Here is a 17,811-nt window from a genome sequence, read left to right on the forward strand (position 1 = left end):
AGGTGTGGGGGGTGAGAGGAATCACCAAAGACAGAGTGGGGAGCAGAACAGGTGGATCTACTGAAATACACTGCTGAGGGGAGCAGCAGGTGACATAGGAGAGGTCTGCTGTGCCATGTGGGTAGCTCCCTGGCTGGGTATTGAACTCATGCTGCAGTGGCTGCTGAACTCATGCTACAGTGGCTGTTGCAGTGGTTAAGTCCCCACAAAGGGACTTAACCCTTTGTGCCACCAGGAAGACCCATGAAATTAGGAAGATTTTAAACAAAATGCTGGATTTCTAGCTTAACTGTGATCATCTCACTGGCCAGGCCACTCTGGGACTGCTTTCCTTGTGGCCACAGTTCCTGAGACTGAGACTGAGCAGCAGCTGCTTCCCCGCAGTGAGGCATGCACTTTCCAATTCTCAATTCCTACCTAGCTAGAGTGGCTGGATTTAGCAAATAAAAATTTAAGATGTCTAATTTAAAGTGGAAGTTCAGATAAAAAGCAATTTTATTTTTACTGCTTTTCAGTATAAGTGTGCCCTATGCAATTCATACAATTCAGCCACCCCTTAGTAATCTGTCAACCCTACAATCTAGTCTGTCACACTCTTGTATGAGCTTGGGCCTAGAAAAGCAGAGAGCTCTCTCGACCCTTGTATTTACTTTTACTTACCTTTATGTGGTTAATAGCTAATGTCCTCCTTGGTCCCAAATAGAATATATCAGTATATAACCCGAGGACCAAAATTATATTCCATAGAGTATGTCACGAGCCACACAAGATGAATACAGGGTGTTTGCTGAGCTTGTCTTGAATGAAGAGTACACTTTTGGTGTTCTTTGAGGGCTGGCCCTGAGCTGGTGTCAGGGAGCATGGACTTGTAAGCTTGGTTCTGTTGCTGTGGAGTTGAATGGAGTTGGGCAGATCCAGGAGGCTTCATGGGCCTCTAATTTCCCATCTCTAAAAGGAAGGGATTGAAAGACTTGCTCTCCAGGACCTCTACCAAAGCTAGTATTTGTGTTTTATTATTCTGAATATTCATCATAGAAAGAGACCAGCATGCATTTGACAGGAGAAAAGTCAATTAATGACTACGTCACTGGTGATAATAAATCAGCTAATATAGGAGGAGGTTTACTTTTTCATGTTCCCAGGTACTATTTCAAGAATTTAATCCTACAAGCTTAGAAATGTGTAAAATATACTACTTATTCTGTAGCATAATATGCCATTAACTGACACCCACTGTGATTGGATAACAGTAGGGGGGCATATAGAAACTCATATCTCATGCCAATCCAAAAAACTAAAACAGGGATTTTTTAAAAAGATTTTTAAAAATTCATTTATGCATACAAGAACTGGGGTATAGGCCAGAAGTGGGGAGGGTGAGCGGATTCACCAAAGACACAACAGGCAGGGAGCACAACAGGCAGATCTATGGAAACACACTGTTGAGGGGAGCAGTCAGGGAGACAGGAGCGGTCTGCTGTGTCTACACCTCTAGGCTCTACAAGCAGTCTGGCCCAGCTGTGTCAATGGCTATCTCTTCTACCCCCACCTCCTTGTGAGGCAGCTTTCTGGTCTTGTGGCACACCTCCTTTTCATTTTTTTTTTTCTATTCTCGTCCTCCGTCAGATGAAGTAGATAGCTTGTTCTGGGGTGTCCTGTCCTGCTCAGATGGATGACATTCCAGCTGTGCACACGGGCGCCGGCTCCCCCTCCAGGAAACTGTGAGATATCATTAGGATCTAACACTTTTTATCTATCATGGCTCCTGGTGGTCAGTGTGGTGAGCCTTTGGCCAGGGCTCGCCAGTCCGTGATTTAGTCCACCTGTTCAGACAGGACTGGGGTGACTCATCCCTCCGGCGCACAATTTCTTTTTGTTTTTTATTTTTTTTTAAGATTTATTTATGCAAGCACTGGGTACAGTCAGAAGCGCGGGAGGGTGAGAGAATTCACCAGAGCCAGAGCGGGGAGCAGAGCAGGCAGAAGGACCGAAGTACACTGCTGAGGGGAGCAGCGGGCGGCAGCAGAGGTCTGTGTGCTATGTGGGAGCAGCCGGGGATCGAACTGGCGCTGCGGAGGCTGCGGGCAGCTTCGCAACCCAGCGCTCAACCGCTGCGCCACCGGGTGGCGCACCCCCCCCCACCCCCGGCGCACAATTTCTTTAACTCAGCTGTCCCAATATTTGTCTTCTTTTTGACAGCAGTTTTCCTCAGCAGCACTCGCACACTTCTCTGGTCCAGCGATCTGACCTGCTCATCCATCTCCCAGCAGTGGGGTTCTGCCAGGTCAGCTGGCTCCCCTCTGCGCTCCACGTCCCCCTCAATAACCACCAACTTACGAGCCCAGTGTCTGTATTCCTATCTGCCTCTTGTGCAACTCGCTTAGTTTCTTTGAGCTGGATTTCCTGGAGTTACATCTTTTTTTTTTGGGGGGGGGGGCGTGGGCCCCTCGCCGGCGGCCGGGGATTGAACCGGCGGGTGCAGAGGCTGCGGGCAGCTTCACAGCCCAGCGCTCAACCGCTGCGCCACCAGGGGAGGCCCTGGAGTTCCATCTTTTAAGACTCGGTTTTCAATAACCTTCCCACATCTCTCGCTCTCATCAGCAGTTTTCTCAGCTTCCTCCAGCTTTTAGAGGGTAGTGGTCATGCGCTCCTGAGTGTGGTCAGTTACCCCACAACCCGCAGGAAGTGATGATTTAAAGAGGCCGAGGCCACCTCAGTTTCAGCCTATGCCAGGGGAACTTTCTCTCTTCACTCCCAGCAGGAGGCGCTCGTCCTGCAGCTGCCAGCTCAGCTCCCTCCCAGTCTTGAAGGTGGTGATGGGGCTGTGGTGCCCTGCAGCTCCCTTTGCAGCTCTGCTGCCTGCCTTCTCTGCCCGGCAGCAGCCACTTCTCACCCCTGCAATCTAGGATTTTCTATATAAGGGATCTTGTCACCAGCAAACAAACCATTTTGTTTCTTCCTTTGTTTTTTACGCGCTTTGTTTTTTTTTTTCCTGCCTGATTGCCCTGGCTAGAACTTTCCATGCTTTTAATTTTTTTGTATGTTGGTTGCCATTGATGGCATTAATGAATATTAAAATCATTTGAAAAACTTGCTGAAAGGCAGACAGACTGTCAGCCACCAAGTATCACACCTGGGCCTCCACTGCAAACCTCTTAATCAGAAACTCTGAGGCAGGACTTAGTGAACACATGGTGATATTTTCAGGGATACCCCTTTCCCTCCCCCAGCCACCTCCACAAACTTACAGTGTGAACAGGCTTATAGCCTATGCAGGAATCTGCTGCCAGAAGGTAAAGCCCGTCTTTTCGTGTCCACTGAAGACCAAGGAGCCAGATAAAGAAGATTTAACTGTGAGTACTTTGCATTGCAGCAGGGCATTTTTTAGAAAGGGTGAGATTAACCCTTTATTGTCTTCCCCTAGCATCAGCCAAGCTTTAGGTCTGGAGAATTTACAACTGGTAGCCCCTCCTATCAAGAATAATTACTTTCTTAAAGTTAGTGACTCTGTTCCTAGGTACAAACCAAATACAAGCATGTCTTTATTGGGGCAGCTCCCACGGAGGAGTAAAATGTGCTTCTGGTGTTAGAATCCTCCCTTTGATTAGCTAATAAAACTCTCTATCATAAAGGCTATTTCTGATGAACAGTTATCTGCATTTCAACAAGTTTTTCAGATGAGTCTACTATCCACTGAACTTTGAGAGCCACTGGTTTCAATTAGTCTGACAATTTTAAAATTGCCATTTTTAAGTGCCATTTTCCCCTAAAATATTGTCCATCTTCTTCTATAAAACTTTTCCTGATACAAAAACATCATCTGAGAAGACCGATCACATCATAAAAATGACAATTAAAAATACAAAATATAGTGACTATATGTATTTGGTAACATTTCCATAGTTATTATGGATTTACTGCTTCACATGATTTATGGAGTCTTGTCTCCCCAACTAGGGCAGTGATAATGCTTTCTCTTTCTTTCATAAGTGTAAATTTTCACTTTCAAGTAACCACATTGCTGGCTAGCTAAGCCGCAGATCTTCAATCGATACAGAAAAGTTTTATTTTTTTTAAAGATTTATTTATTTATGCATACAAGAGCTGGGGTGTAGGTCAGAGATGCGATGGGTGAGAGGATTCACCAGAGACAGAGTGGGGAGCAGAACAGGCAGATGTACTGAAATACACTGCTGAGGGGAGCAGCAGGCAAACGGGAAAGGTCTGCTGCACCATGTGGGTCACCTTCCCTGCTGCAGAGGCTGTGGATAGCTTCATAGTGCTGCGTCTTAACCCCTTGTGCCACTAGGGAGGTCCCGATACAGAAAAGTTTTATTGAGTTTCTATTATGTGTTAGGGAGTGTGGTGGTTACAGAATGCTACCAAGATAAATACAACACAGCTCTGGTTTTTCGTGGACTTTCTCTAGGGTGGAAATTGGTAGGCACATAAACATAGATGAAGCAGTGCTAAGAACTCTAAGTAGCATGTAGAGGGGCCAAGGGAAGAACTGTAACCCAGCTCAATGGTGGTGTTCTGGTAGGTAGCAAGATTGAATAAAAACAAGATGAAGTGCAGGAAGAAAGGCATTTATTTCCTTGTGTAACAAAAGGAGACAGCAAAACAACATTCCCAAAGAAACCCCTCATAGAGGGACAGTGAGGTAAAGTTATATCCTTATAACGGCAGGAATGGGCGCAGTGCAGGATGTCTATGATCCGAGCAGACGGGGTAAGGAGAAGAGTCCTGGAGTTCTCGGTGGCTTTTGGGGCTTTTATTGGGATTTACCAGGTAAAGAGCAGGCATGGGTGCTGGCAGGCCTCCCAGCCCACAGCAAGTCTTCACTCTTTCTGGGCTCTCCGGTGTTCTCTGGTGGTTCTTCTGTGGCTCCACTTCTGCTGGCATCCCCGTGATGCCGCCCTCATAAGCCCAGTCTTAGCCCAGGTGCATCCCATCTACCTATGCCCACACCCTACTCCAGGTGCCCGCCATCAGGCATGCATTCAGGACTGCAAGGGTCATCCTCTATCCTGATGGCAGGAGGGCAGAAAAGCCTGAAAATCACTTACCCTACAATCCTATTGTTATAAAGTTATATAGTATTGTTCAGTGGGGGAGTTATATCCAAAAGGGAGTTATAATTTCTAGAAATAAGTTGTCAAAAGTATTTTTATTCTAGTGCCACATAAGAAAGTGAACAGTAGGTGGCACATTTGTACCATGCTTGAATTTTCCATCTTTGAAGGGATGAACCTAGGAAAAACTGCCTGTTAATATAAAAAGAATAATTTATAGTGCTCAAGTGGAAAGATTCAATATTTGATTTGAAGGGGATTGGAAAAGGACCACTACTTAAAAGATCAGTTTACCCTATCTAGTACTTGGCCTCCATCATCAAAAACGGTGTACACACAGCATCTGTTCAAGTCCCCACTTTCACTACTTTTGGTATATTCCTAGTAGTTAACTTTTAAACAACTGTGAGACTATATTCCAGAGTGCTAAACCATTTTCATTGCCACTAGTACCTACCATTATTTTAAAATATTTTAAGTTTTTTTAAAAAGTCAAACCCGACTAGGTTTAAGTAGCAAAACTTAGAATCCTGCTAGTTTGCTGACAAGTTGCTGGTATTCCCACATCACCTCTTAGACCAATGTTTCTCACTATACACAGCTGAGAACCCCACAACCATCACTTAAGGGGCTTTTATAATCTGTTGCATCAGGCAACACCACACTGACAAGGACACGGGAGTCGTGGAGCAGCTGCAGAAGGCAGGATGCTGCTGAGAGCAAGATCCTGCCCATCTTTATTGATAGAATAATCATAGAGCATCAGTTACGTGTGTTAGGAGGACAAGGAGAAAAGGATGGGTGAAACTCAGAAATTTTATCTAAGACTTGGGAGACACGAATCGGGGGACATGACTCTGCTGACCATGTGTAGGGTAAAGAAAATATCAGGCTTTTCTGCCCTTCCGCCATCAGGATAGATGATGGATCCTTGTCCTGAATGCATGCCTGATGGTGGGCACCTGGAGTAGGGTGTGGGCATAGGTAGATGGGATTCAGCTGAGCTAAGACTGTGCTTTTAAGGGCGGCGTCACGGGGGGGACGCGAGCAGCCCCAGCCAGCAGCAGCAGAACCCGAAAGAGAAGCCGAGAAGCAGCAGAACGAACGCTAGAGAGCCCAGATAGAGTGAAGACTTGCTGGGGGCTGGGAGGCCTGCCAGCCTCCCAGTCCCCCAGCCAGCACCCCTGCCTGCCATATGCCTGGTGAACCCCAAATAAAAAACCTGCAAAACTACTGAGGACTCTGACTCCTCCTTTACCCGATCTGCATGGGATCAGAAAACCTGCCTTGTGCCCTGTCCTGCCCCTTACAATTGGCGTAGTCGGCAGGATCCATGCAGACGGGTATTGGAGCCCTCCGAAGACCTGGAGGGACTAAGGAGAACAGACTTTGCCTGTGACGACGCTGGAGGCACCATGGCGGTATAGAAGATGGATACGTCCACGAGCTATAGGATGAGACCTGGTGTGAAGGAGACGCCCGAAAGGACCAGCCAACGACACCGGAAAGGACCAGCCAACGACACCGGATAGGACCAGCCAACGACACCGGAAAGGACCAGCCAATGACCCCTGAGGCAGCAGGCCATTGCTGAAGCAGGGAGAGGCCAATGGACTGATAGACTGATGAACTGATGATTTTGGACTGACAATCCCGCCAGAAGGCGGAGGACCTTAGCAGGTTATGTTTATTTTTTGAGAATCTGGGGGTGGCCAGTGGGCCTAGATGGCCAAAAGCAGCCTGTGTATGCCCAGTGGCCAGGTGGAGGAGAAAAGCCAACTAAGGTGGCAAAAGCTGGTACTGATGCTAAGTTGAGAAGCCCTAAAGCGGCTGTTAAGCAGCCTGGGTATGCTGAAGCCCTGTGAGTCTCGTAAAATCACCTATGGGTGATGCCCTGCTCATTCTTGAGTGAGGGTGAGGAGCTGAGGAGCCCGTCCTTGTGGGACGGGTGGGGAATGTGGCTTGGGGTGGAGCCCAAGCCAAATGCAAAGTTTGGATCCCCAACCCATGTGCTTGTGCAGTGGGTTGGCTTGAGAGCAGGGGTCTGTGAGTCGCATGGGTGGCCATGAAGGCCGAGTGTTGGAGCGACTGCAGACAGAAACCCTGAGGGTTGGCGATTACCCCCAACAGAATAAAATTGCCAATCCCAGAGCTAGTGCATCCTGGGGGTGGATGCTGTGTGTGACTTGTAGCCGAGACTACAGCCAGAGAAGGCCAGGAAGCCTGACGGCTCCTGGTGTGTTATAGCAGATGCCGTGTGTGATTTCCCCTCCCTCGTATGAGCAGTGCCTTCGGCAGCAGATTTGGTGGCTCATCTGCTGGTACCAATAATTGTCTTTTGCACTTGGTTGGTGCCCTGCCTGGACTTATTTGTGTTCTGTTGTATTTTGTTATGTTGTATTTTGTTATTTGATGTATTTGCTTTTGTGGGCCATGGCTGCATTGTTTGTTTGCTTAGAAAATTGTGTATATATGTATAGACTGTATGGCAGAAAACCCTGAGGGGGTGGACTGTAGGGTAAAGAAAATATCAGGCTTTTCTGCCCTTCCGCCATCAGGATAGATGATGGATCCTTGTCCTGAATGCATGCCTGATGGTGGGCACCTGGAGTAGGGTGTGGGCATAGGTAGATGGGATTCAGCTGAGCTAAGACTGTGCTTTTAAGGGCGGCGTCACGGGGGGGACGCGAGCAGCCCCAGCCAGCAGCAGCAGAACCCGAAAGAGAAGCCGAGAAGCAGCAGAACGAACGCTAGAGAGCCCAGATAGAGTGAAGACTTGCTGGGGGCTGGGAGGCCTGCCAGCCTCCCAGTCCCCCAGCCAGCACCCCTGCCTGCCATATGCCTGGTGAACCCCAAATAAAAAACCTGCAAAACTACTGAGGACTCTGACTCCTCCTTTACCCGATCTGCATGGGATCAGAAAACCTGCCTTGTGCCCTGTCCTGCCCCTTACACCATGTTATCAGCTTGATGACCAAGTGTTATAATCGAAACTAGACCCCAGACCCCCGGCCATGGTCCTGATCTTATCAACAAGGCATTCCACTGATCAGCTTCTGGGGTCCCTTGTCATACATCGGTCCTCGGGATCTCCCCCCCCGGTGTTCCTGGTCACACCTCATGATGTATGAGTCAGGAGTAAGTTTATGCGTCTGTTCTCAGCACCCCTGGGTGTTCCCAGTCATACCTCTTGATGCATACCCTTCTGTAGGGTAAAGAAAATGTCAGGCTTTTCTGCCCTTCTGCCATCAGGATAGATGATGGATCCTTGTCCTGAATGCATGCCTGATGGCGGGCACCTGGAATAGGGTGTGGGCACAGGTAGATGGGATTCAGCTGAGCTAAGACTGTGCTTTTAAGGGTGGCATCATGGGGACGCCAGCAGCAGCAGCAGCAGCAGAAAGCAGCAGCACAAGCCGAAGCAGAAGCCGAAAGAAGCCGAGAAGCAGCAGAACGAACGCCAGAGAGTCCAGATAGAGTGAAGACAGGCCTCCCAGCCCCCAGCCAGCACCCCTGCCTGCCATATCCCCGCTGAACCCCAATAAAAGACCTGCAAAACCTCTGAGGACTCCGACTCCTCCTTTACCCGATCTGCATGGGATCAGAAAACCTGCACTGTGCCCCTGTCCTGCCCTTACACCTTCCCAGAGTGATCAAGCTTTCTGCTCTTGATTGATAGAAAGGCACCTTGTAAGGTTTGGCTCATTTGACTGTGACTGGACAGTTCGACCTTTGTATAGGAATGCAGGACTGCAGGTAACCATAATGGTGGCTGAACAGGACGCTTAAGTCTAACAGACCCACAATAATCAATAGGACCCTGGATTTCACCCCATAGATGTTTTATCAGCACCTGAGAGAATGGAGTTCCCTAAATCATTATTATGCATGCTGAAATGAGACTCAGAAGCCTAAATTTTTGAGTTCTTGAGGGAAGGGAAAATATGTCACATTCGTATTCCTTAGAGCCAAACATGTAGCATATATTCAACAGTCGTATACTTGATTTAAATGAATACTGAAATCCTGTATTTCCCATCTGCTTCCTTCTTTTGTACAGTATGCATTAAAACTAAATTTAATTATTAGACGATTTAGAGAACATGTAATTAAAGTGTGTCATATACCTTTTATTTGCATAGCTGTTTCTTAGGGGCTAGGGCTGTTAAGCCATCCTCTGCTGCCAAACATCTTTATTCTATATGTAAGATTCATTTGAGTCCTTCATGCTTTAGGCAGGGTAAAAAAGGATACAGACTTGGAAAGAGAAGAGTAGTCTGTGTGTGATCCTCAGAGAATTACATGTAAAATACCCCAGAATCAAGTATATAGTTTGTTAGCATTGGTAACTGAAAGGGCAGGAATACATAGTGCAGGTTGTCTAGGATCCAGCAGACTGGGTAAAGGAGGAGTCAGAGTCCTCAGTGGCTTTTGCAGATCTTTTATTGGGATTACCAGGTACACGGCAGGCAAGGGTGCTGGGGGCCAGGGAGGCTGGCAGGCCTCCCAGCCCCCAGCAAGTCTTCACTCTATCTGGGCTCTCCGGTCTTCTCTGCTTCTCTCTCGGCTTCTGTTTATTCTCGGCTTCTTGGCTTCTGCTGGTGTCCCCATGATGCCGACCTTAAAAGCCCAGTCTTAGCCCAGGTGAATCCCTTCTACCTATGCCCACACCCTATTCCAGGTGCCCACCATCAGGCATGCATTCAGGACCACAAGGATCCATCATCTATCCTGATGGCGGGAGGGCAGAAAAGCCTGACATTTTTCCTTACCCTACAGTAACGTTTTTTTTGTTTGTTTGTTTTTTGTTTGTTTGTTTAAAGATTTATTTATTTATACAAGCACTGGGTACAGTCAGAAGCGCGGGAGGGTGAGAGAATTCACCAGAGCCAGAGCGGGGAGCAGAGCAGGCAGAAGGACCGAAGTACACTGCTGAGGGGAGCAGCGGGCGGCAGGAGAGGTTTGCGCGCCATGTGGGACCCTCACCCGGTGGCCGGGGATGGAACTGGCGCTGCAGAGGCTGCTGGCAGCTTCACAACCCAGCACTCAACCGCTGTGCCACCCAGGAGACCCACAGTAACGTTTTGTAACTCTACCAACTTCCGTGAAGTTGCTGAAGTGCAAATGGTAAGTGTACTGCAGAAATGGTCATCGATACTATGTTGCCTAATATTTTATTCCTGATATTTTAAACAAAGCAAAAAAGTTTCTTTCTAAATCTTGGCGAGTTTAAATATGCTACTGTATATTGGCTGCGCCAGCTTTCGCAAATGAAAACAGAAAGTAGAGCTCAGACCTCCCCGTGGTACAAGAGGTTAAGATGCATCCTATGAAGCTGTCCCTGCAGCCTCTGCAGCACGAGTTCGAGCCCCAGTCAGGGAGCAACCCACATGGCGCAGCAGACCTCTCCTGACTCACCTGCTGCTCCCCTCAGCAGTGTATTTCAGTCAATCTGCCTGTTCTGCTCCCCACTCTGTCTCTGGTGCATCCTCTCACCCCCCACATCTCCGGCCTGTACCCCAGTTCTAGTATCATGAATAAATAAATCTTTTTTTTTTTAAATTTATTAATTGATTGAACTTAAAAAAAAATTCTTACATTGTTGTTCATTTTGGTACAGTATTTGATTTCCCCCCTCACATGTGGTCCCCATAAATCTCACACCACCACATCTCCCTCCCTTCACTGCTATATGCCTCAGATCGATAGCTTGCCTGCAAATGTTGTATTTTTTTTTTATTCTTTGTTTGGTTCTCCTATATTCCTCCTTTAAGTGAAACCACCGATATTTTTCTTTTTTCTTCTGACTTATTTCACTGAGCACAATCCCTTCAGCTCCATCCATGTTGCTGCAAATGGCACGAGTTTATATTTTTGATTGCAGAATAGCATTCCATTGTGTATATATACCACATAAATCTTTTTTTAAAAAAGAAAAGAAAGCAGAGCCCAACATTCATTCATCACGTTCATCCATCATTCCATCATGCAGGGCATTATGTGAAAAACAGTGCCTAAACATATCCAACAATGCCCTTCAAGAGTTTAGTTCCTTTGCGTATATCAGTAACTAGCAAATCGCCCCACTTTAGCTCAAAGCACCCCCAACCCCAACCAAACTAGCGCTGGCGGGCCGGCTTGAAATTCGCAAAGGGCGCTGTCTCTTTAACTTGTAATCGAACTCTGATTGCATCGATCACACACTCCCTCCCTCCCTCTCCCCTCGGTCTTATTCCCCCCTCAGTCACAACCCTTCTTCTGGCGTCGAGCCTGGGGGAGCACCTGTGTTAGTTAACGCCAATTTTGGTCACACCTGATCCCGGGGAGTCCCACCGGCCAGGCGACCGAGGCGGGGCTCTTCCGGGTGCCGGCGGAACTCGGGGCTCGGCTGGCCACGCCTGGAACGCGGGGTTTGACTGGGCCGCCGTTGTTGTAGTGACCGGGAGGCGCCGCCGCTCTAGGCAGACCGTTCCGGGAGCCGCACGGTCCCCCCCTCCCCAGCCCCCTCCCTTCCCCCGACCCCCTCCACTGGCTGAAGCCCGGCGCCGACCGCTTCCCCCATGGCCTCCGCCCCGGTAAGGACGGGCTGGGGGGCGCTCCCCGGAGCCAGTCCCAAAGGTTGCGGGGCCAAGTCGGGGCTGCTCCCGCACCTGGGAGAGGTGGAGGCAGGTGTCCAAGCTGGGTCCTGAGGGGCTGTTCCTCCGCCCCCGGCGCCCGCCTCTCACCCTCAGCTAATGGGGTGTCTGCAGCGCCGAGCCTTGGCCGGGCGTCCGGGCGCCCCTGTCGCATCGCGGAGCTCGGGTCGGAGCCGAGCAACCCCACGGTCCCCAGAATTCTCGGAGGGGTTCCGTGGAGCGCCTGCGTCAGAATCACCTGGGAGGCAGGTGCAAGCCTGCCGCTCGCTCGTCCCAGGGGGCGCGTCCCGGGGATGTGCATTTCAAACCAGCTGTCGCGGGGGGCTCCCTCCCGGGCCTCGATTCTGGGCCACGCGATGGAGGCGTCTGGCCTCGCTGCGCGTAAAAGTGGGCGCGTGGCGACTCCCCCTGCGAGCGCCCGCGCGCGCCCAGGCACTGCCCTCCCGCCCGGCAGACGCGCAGCCCAGGCGGGGGTTCCCAGGCCGGACTCCGGCCGGGAGACAGCGCCGATCCCTGTACCCCCGAATTAGAGGACTGCACCTGCTTTCCAAACTTGACAACTTTCCTTCCCAGGAGGATCCGGTTCTGGAACGTTATTTTAAGGGCCACAAAGCTGCGATCACCTCCGTGGACTTCAGTCCCAATGGCAAACAACTTGGTAAGTTTTATTCTCTTTCTTTTGTTCAAAGCAAACGCGTAACTGGTCGGGAAAGCTCAGCCCGGGATGCCCACACCGGGCGCCGCGAGAATACTTGGAGACCTGTGTGCGGGGGGTCAGGGGCGGCTGGAGACTTTGGGAGCCCAGCGTGGCGGGGCGCAATGGAAAGCAGAGTGGACCCGAGCCGTGGCGCCTAGTTCACGCCGGACCTGTGCTTAACCCGGCCGGGCATTGTAGCGCTTAGGTTCGGAACTGGAAGGCCACTTTCGCGAGCTAACCACCAGGAGGGGTGAGTGAGAATGGGCGGAGCTAGCCCTCCTCCCTGGGAGGGTGGGGTGTTGGCTGCAGAGTTTGTGAAAAGTTGTGAGACTAGCTGGAGGAAGTGGACAGAGAGCCATAGGGTCTGTGCCGGAGGCCGAGGACTTAGAGGTCGCAGGTGACCCCGTAGTGGACGCTGTGGCTGGAAAGGAGCAGAGCGCCCGCAGGAAAGGAGAGATCTGCTGGGAAGTTCGCCTCTGCTTGAACCAGAAACCTAAGCTGCGGGGCTCGCAGCCCTTCCCCTGCTTGGTGACTCCGGTGGCTGCGTCTGCGCCCTAGCCATGAGGATCCGGATGGCCGTGAGGTGGACCTGGGCAGGCAAAAGCTGCCTGCTGCTGGCGCTTTTAACAGTGGCCTATATCCTGGTGGAACGCTCGGTCTCCACTTTCCATGCCTCCTCAGGAGCTGGCGTTGCCAGGGAGCGGGGGCTAAGACAGCTCTCAGACCCGGAGGAATACGCGGAGGATTTGTCTCGACCTCTCTATGCAAAACCCCCTGCAGACTCCTGGGCACTTGGGGAGTGGGGGAAAGCCAGCAAACTCGAGCTCAGCGAGGGTGAGCTGAAGCAGCAAGAAGAACTGATTGAGAGATATGCTATCAATATATACCTCAGTGACAGGATTTCCCTGCACCGCCATATACAAGATAAAAGAATGTATGAGTGTAAATCCCAGAAGTTCAACTATAGGAAACTTCCCACCACCTCTGTTATCATTGCTTTCTATAATGAAGCCTGGTCAACTTTGCTCCGCACGGTCCACAGTGTTTTGGAAACTTCTCCTGCGGTCCTTTTGAAGGAAATCATCTTGGTTGATGACTTAAGTGACAGAGTTTATTTGAAGACACAGCTTGAAACTTACATCAGTAATCTCCAGAGAGTCCGCTTGATAAGAACAAATAAGCGGGAAGGGCTGGTTAGGGCCCGTCTGATTGGAGCCACTTTTGCCACTGGGGATGTCCTCACTTTCCTGGATTGTCACTGTGAGTGTAATGCTGGTTGGTTGGAACCTCTTTTGCACAGGATTGGTGAGGATGAAACAGCCATTGTTTGTCCTGTTATCGACACCATTGATTGGAATACTTTTGAATTCTATATGCAGACTGGAGAGCCCATGATTGGTGGGTTTGATTGGCGCTTAACATTCCAGTGGCATTCTGTCCCCAAAGAAGAAAAGGACAGACGGAAATCAAGAATTGACCCAATCAGTTCACCTACCATGGCAGGAGGACTGTTTGCTGTCAGCAAAAAATATTTTCACTACCTTGGAACTTATGACACTGGCATGGAAGTTTGGGGAGGTGAAAACCTTGAGCTTTCTTTCAGGGTTTGGCAATGTGGTGGCAAATTGGAGATCCACCCGTGTTCCCACGTGGGCCACGTATTTCCCAAGCGGGCGCCTTATGCTCGGCCCAATTTCCTGCAGAATACTGCGCGAGCAGCAGAAGTATGGATGGACGAGTACAAAGAACATTTCTATAATCGAAACCCTCCAGCAAGGAAAGAAGATTATGGCGATATTTCTGAAAGAAAATTACTCCGAGAACGTCTGGGTTGCAAGAACTTTGACTGGTATTTGAAAAATGTGTTTTCTACTTTACATGTGCCAGAGGACAGACCAGGCTGGCACGGGGCTATTCGTAGTCTAGGGATTTCTTCTGAATGCTTGGATTATAACTCTCCTGACAGCAACCCCACAGGTGCTAACCTTTCACTGTTTGGATGCCATGGTCAAGGAGGCAATCAATTCTTTGAATATACTTCAAACAAGGAGATAAGGTTTAATTCTGTGACAGAGTTATGTGCAGAGGTCCCTCAGAAAAAAAACCATATAGGAATGCAAACTTGTCCCAAAGATGGGGTCTCTGTTCCAGCAAACATCATTTGGCATTTTAAAGACGATGGAACCATTTTTCATCCACACTCAGGACTGTGTCTTAGTGCTTATCGGACTCCTGAGGGCCGACCTGATGTTCAGATGAGAACTTGTGTTGCTGGAGATAAAAATCAAATCTGGAGCTTCGAGAAATAGAAGAGCACAACAGCACTTTCGTCCTGAGCTAACAGTAGCATCAGGACCACGGAGGAGCCTCTGTGAAGATTGTATTGTCTCAGAAATCACCCAGTGGTCATCTGTGAGAGCTCTGTCAAAGCTGTGTTTCAGTTGGGTCTAGAACAATGACAGTGGGTGCCCCTAGAGCTGCTGTTAAATATTTCAAAGTGCCTTACATATGGATTGTTTTATTTAAGAGCATTGTTAGTAGGATCTTTTCTCTTTAAAGAGGTTGACTGTGAATTGATATTACAAAAGAGTTTAGTAGCCAGACTTGGTGTTAAAGAATGTAAAAGTCCAGGCAGAATGAGGGATGGTTTATGTTCAAGGGTAAGTTCACTGCACATCCCGTTTTTTCGACAAAACTCGTAACTGTGCAGTTTGAGCTATTGGTGTTTAATTGTACATAGAATCTGAATTTCTTTTTGCCAGCACATTAAACTTTAGGTTTTGTTAATTTTTTAATTCTAATTTTCCTTTAGTCAAATCAAAATCAAGAAAAGTTGATCTTAAGGAGAAAGCGCTGGATATTTGTGTCATTGGTAGAGGGTATTAAGTTTGAATGTGCATTTCAAGGTTTTTTTTTTTAACTTATAGACATCTCAGAAAATTTACCCACACCTGAATGAACTGGGGAGATATTTACATTCCACACTTTGTAAACTTGAGCTGTTAGACTTAACTGATCTTGTTGATACCTCAAATCCCTCTGATTTTGTAGGCTGTCCTCTCTGTGAACTTGTTTGTGTGTCTAGGGCATTTTCTGATTGCACTTCCTTAAGTGATGAATGTAGTGGAGAGGGACTCATTCAGAATACTATACTTCCCTTTGTTAGTGCTTAATCACTTAAAGTAAACACAATTGAGGCCTCTCTGAAGTAAACCCAACTGTGTTTACTAAAATGTGTAAAACTGAAAGTGGGCCTGCCTCTATGGAGGCTGGAGAACTCTTCTAGGAGCTCTTGCTGAATAGGGCATTTAAGGATTTGTCTTTAGACAAGGAAAAAAAGACTGCCTTGGCAAAGTGGTGAATGCTGCCTCCTAGTTTGTTTTCAGCACCTAGCACCAAGCTGGGCATTGGACAGCTTTCAGCAAGTGGGTGAGTGAATGACTGAATGAATGAATGGCTAAGCCCAAGGAATGTGACATTGGTCAATGCATTTGACCAGCTGACTCAGTTTGCGCCTTAGGTTCCTCGTCTGTAAGATGTGATTGCTGGAATAGGTCTTAAAGTTCTCTTCAAGCTCTGAAATATAATGATTGTACATTATACCCTTATCAGCTTCGGTAACTGTGCAATTCTTTGAAAACTTTTATATCTATTCGCTTTTAACGTTGGTAATGTTGTTGAGCAACATCCAGTCCAGTTATGAAACTGGAAAAAATGGTTTTAAAAATTAAGTGAGCTGAGCTCAATTGAAGTGATTTATTTTGGATTGACTGGAAAAGTTCTTGAGATCATATTTATAGTCATTTCATTTTGATAATTGTTGAACCAATTTTGTTTTTAATCTTTCAGACTTTAAAAGTAATTTTTTGGGCTAAGGATATAAGTATTTCCCAAACTCAATTATTTGAGAAGTAAACATTTCAATAAAAATATTTTTACTGTTTTTTTTTTTTCCCCAGTGTTAAATCAAGAAGTCACAGGCTGAATTTAAAATGAAATCTAAGTTCACATTCGTCTGGATTTGTGAAACGTGCACACTTCATAAAGAATTAGTTCACAGTACTCATAAGGAAAGTTGTTTTTGGTGTCTTCTTGATGGCTTGGAGACTTTGGAAATTTGTAAAATCTGAATTTAAGAAAAAATTTTAGTATCACCATTTCAAAAAGAAAAATTGCTAATTATCTTGACTACATTCTTTTTTCCTTTTTAAAATGAAAATGATGTGTTAATAGTTCTGTAGGTTATCTCGTAACCTTAAAATTTATCAAAGAATTGTCTAAGGTTCTGTGTGCCATTTATGTGGCTCTGGGTGTAATGGAAGGTTTTATAATAATGCTCTGAATTTTGCAAAAGGCTTGGTTGGTAATGGATAGTCACCTAAACCTCTGCCCTTGCCTGTCTGCCTTTTTTTTTTTTAATCACCATGTCTTTGTTATTTATTTTTTGTTATTGTTGTTAGCCCTCTAATCAAATGGGAAAATTAAAGTTGATAGATTCAGGAAGTACTTATTGGAATTAATTTTACTCTAGCATTGTGCTATTCCTGTCAACAGGGAAAGGGAGCATTTAATAGTAAAACACTTAATTCTCTATTTACCTTTTGCCTAAATTGCAGTGTATGGCCCATCCATCTTTTTGGAATGAAACTAGTGCTTTATTACATCAGTAATTCCAAGTGGGCTTTCATTCCTCACAATTTTATAAGTAACAGAAGAATAAGACTTTCACATTTTCATATGTGGGCATTTCCAATTCCACAAACACTGTAAAACTAAAAATAAAAGACTTCGAGTCCCTAATTCTAATTTATTTGTACCAACGCTCTCTTTTGCTGTAGACAATTAAGAGTTGAACCTTTGGTTAATAACAGTGTAATAAAATATTTGCTAGACAAGAAGTTTCAACTCTTAATGGTTGCTGTGTCATTTAGTGTTCAATTCTATGAATAGATTGACGATCTAAATAGGCATTTTTAGCAGTCATTTAAAAATTCATAATGTAGTCATCTGCAGAATTTCTGTCACTCAAAATGACTTTGTTTGTAAAAGAAAACTTGTTTACCTGCCAGCTCTAGGCTCCTGAGGATATTTATTATCATAGGTGGTGAATCAAACATTTCTAGGTTGAAGACAGGAGGTTATTTTCTAAGTTATCCAGTCTCCGTTGATTTAGAGTCTTGATTTTAATAAAATACTCATTTTGATTTGTTTTCTTGAATTGCTGTTTTACTAATATTTTTAAATGAGTGCAGAGATTGTTAAAGTTCAGAATTCATCTTTTCAATGATGAGTTTTTTCCTGTGATGAGTGGTTTTCATTCTTTTTCCTTTTGTGAACGGCATTTGCAATGCTGATTAAGAGATAAAATAAAATGTGTACCTAATTATTTTTGCAAATGGATTGT

At 46.9% G+C, this 17,811-nt stretch overlaps 2 protein-coding genes across 4 annotated transcripts in view; both read left to right on the plus strand.

Annotated features, from left to right (window-relative positions):
• The first annotated feature begins 11,593 nt into the window (after nucleotides 1–11,593).
• POC1B (POC1 centriolar protein B) overlaps nucleotides 11,594–17,811 on the plus strand; it is a 72,077-nt gene continuing 65,859 nt past the window's right edge. For all 3 annotated transcript variants that reach the window (XM_037513894.2, XM_037513895.2, XM_037513896.2), the window contains exons 1-2: nucleotides 11,594–11,650; nucleotides 12,284–12,368. In XM_037513894.2, coding sequence (XP_037369791.1) covers nucleotides 11,636–11,650; nucleotides 12,284–12,368 — 100 coding nt within the window. In that variant the 5' untranslated portion in view covers nucleotides 11,594–11,635. The remainder of the gene's footprint in view (nucleotides 11,651–12,283; nucleotides 12,369–17,811) is intronic.
• On the plus strand, nucleotides 12,514–16,360 carry GALNT4 (polypeptide N-acetylgalactosaminyltransferase 4). Its single transcript, XM_037513893.2, has one exon. It carries the CDS (start codon nucleotides 12,968–12,970, stop codon nucleotides 14,714–14,716), a length of 1,749 nt encoding a protein of 582 aa, XP_037369790.1. The 5' UTR covers nucleotides 12,514–12,967; the 3' UTR covers nucleotides 14,717–16,360.

This window comes from Talpa occidentalis, unplaced genomic scaffold (genome assembly GCF_014898055.3).
Source record: "Talpa occidentalis isolate TD23 unplaced genomic scaffold, MPIMG_talOcc4v2.1 talOcc4.16, whole genome shotgun sequence".
NCBI classification, from domain to species: domain Eukaryota; kingdom Metazoa; phylum Chordata; class Mammalia; order Eulipotyphla; family Talpidae; genus Talpa; species Talpa occidentalis.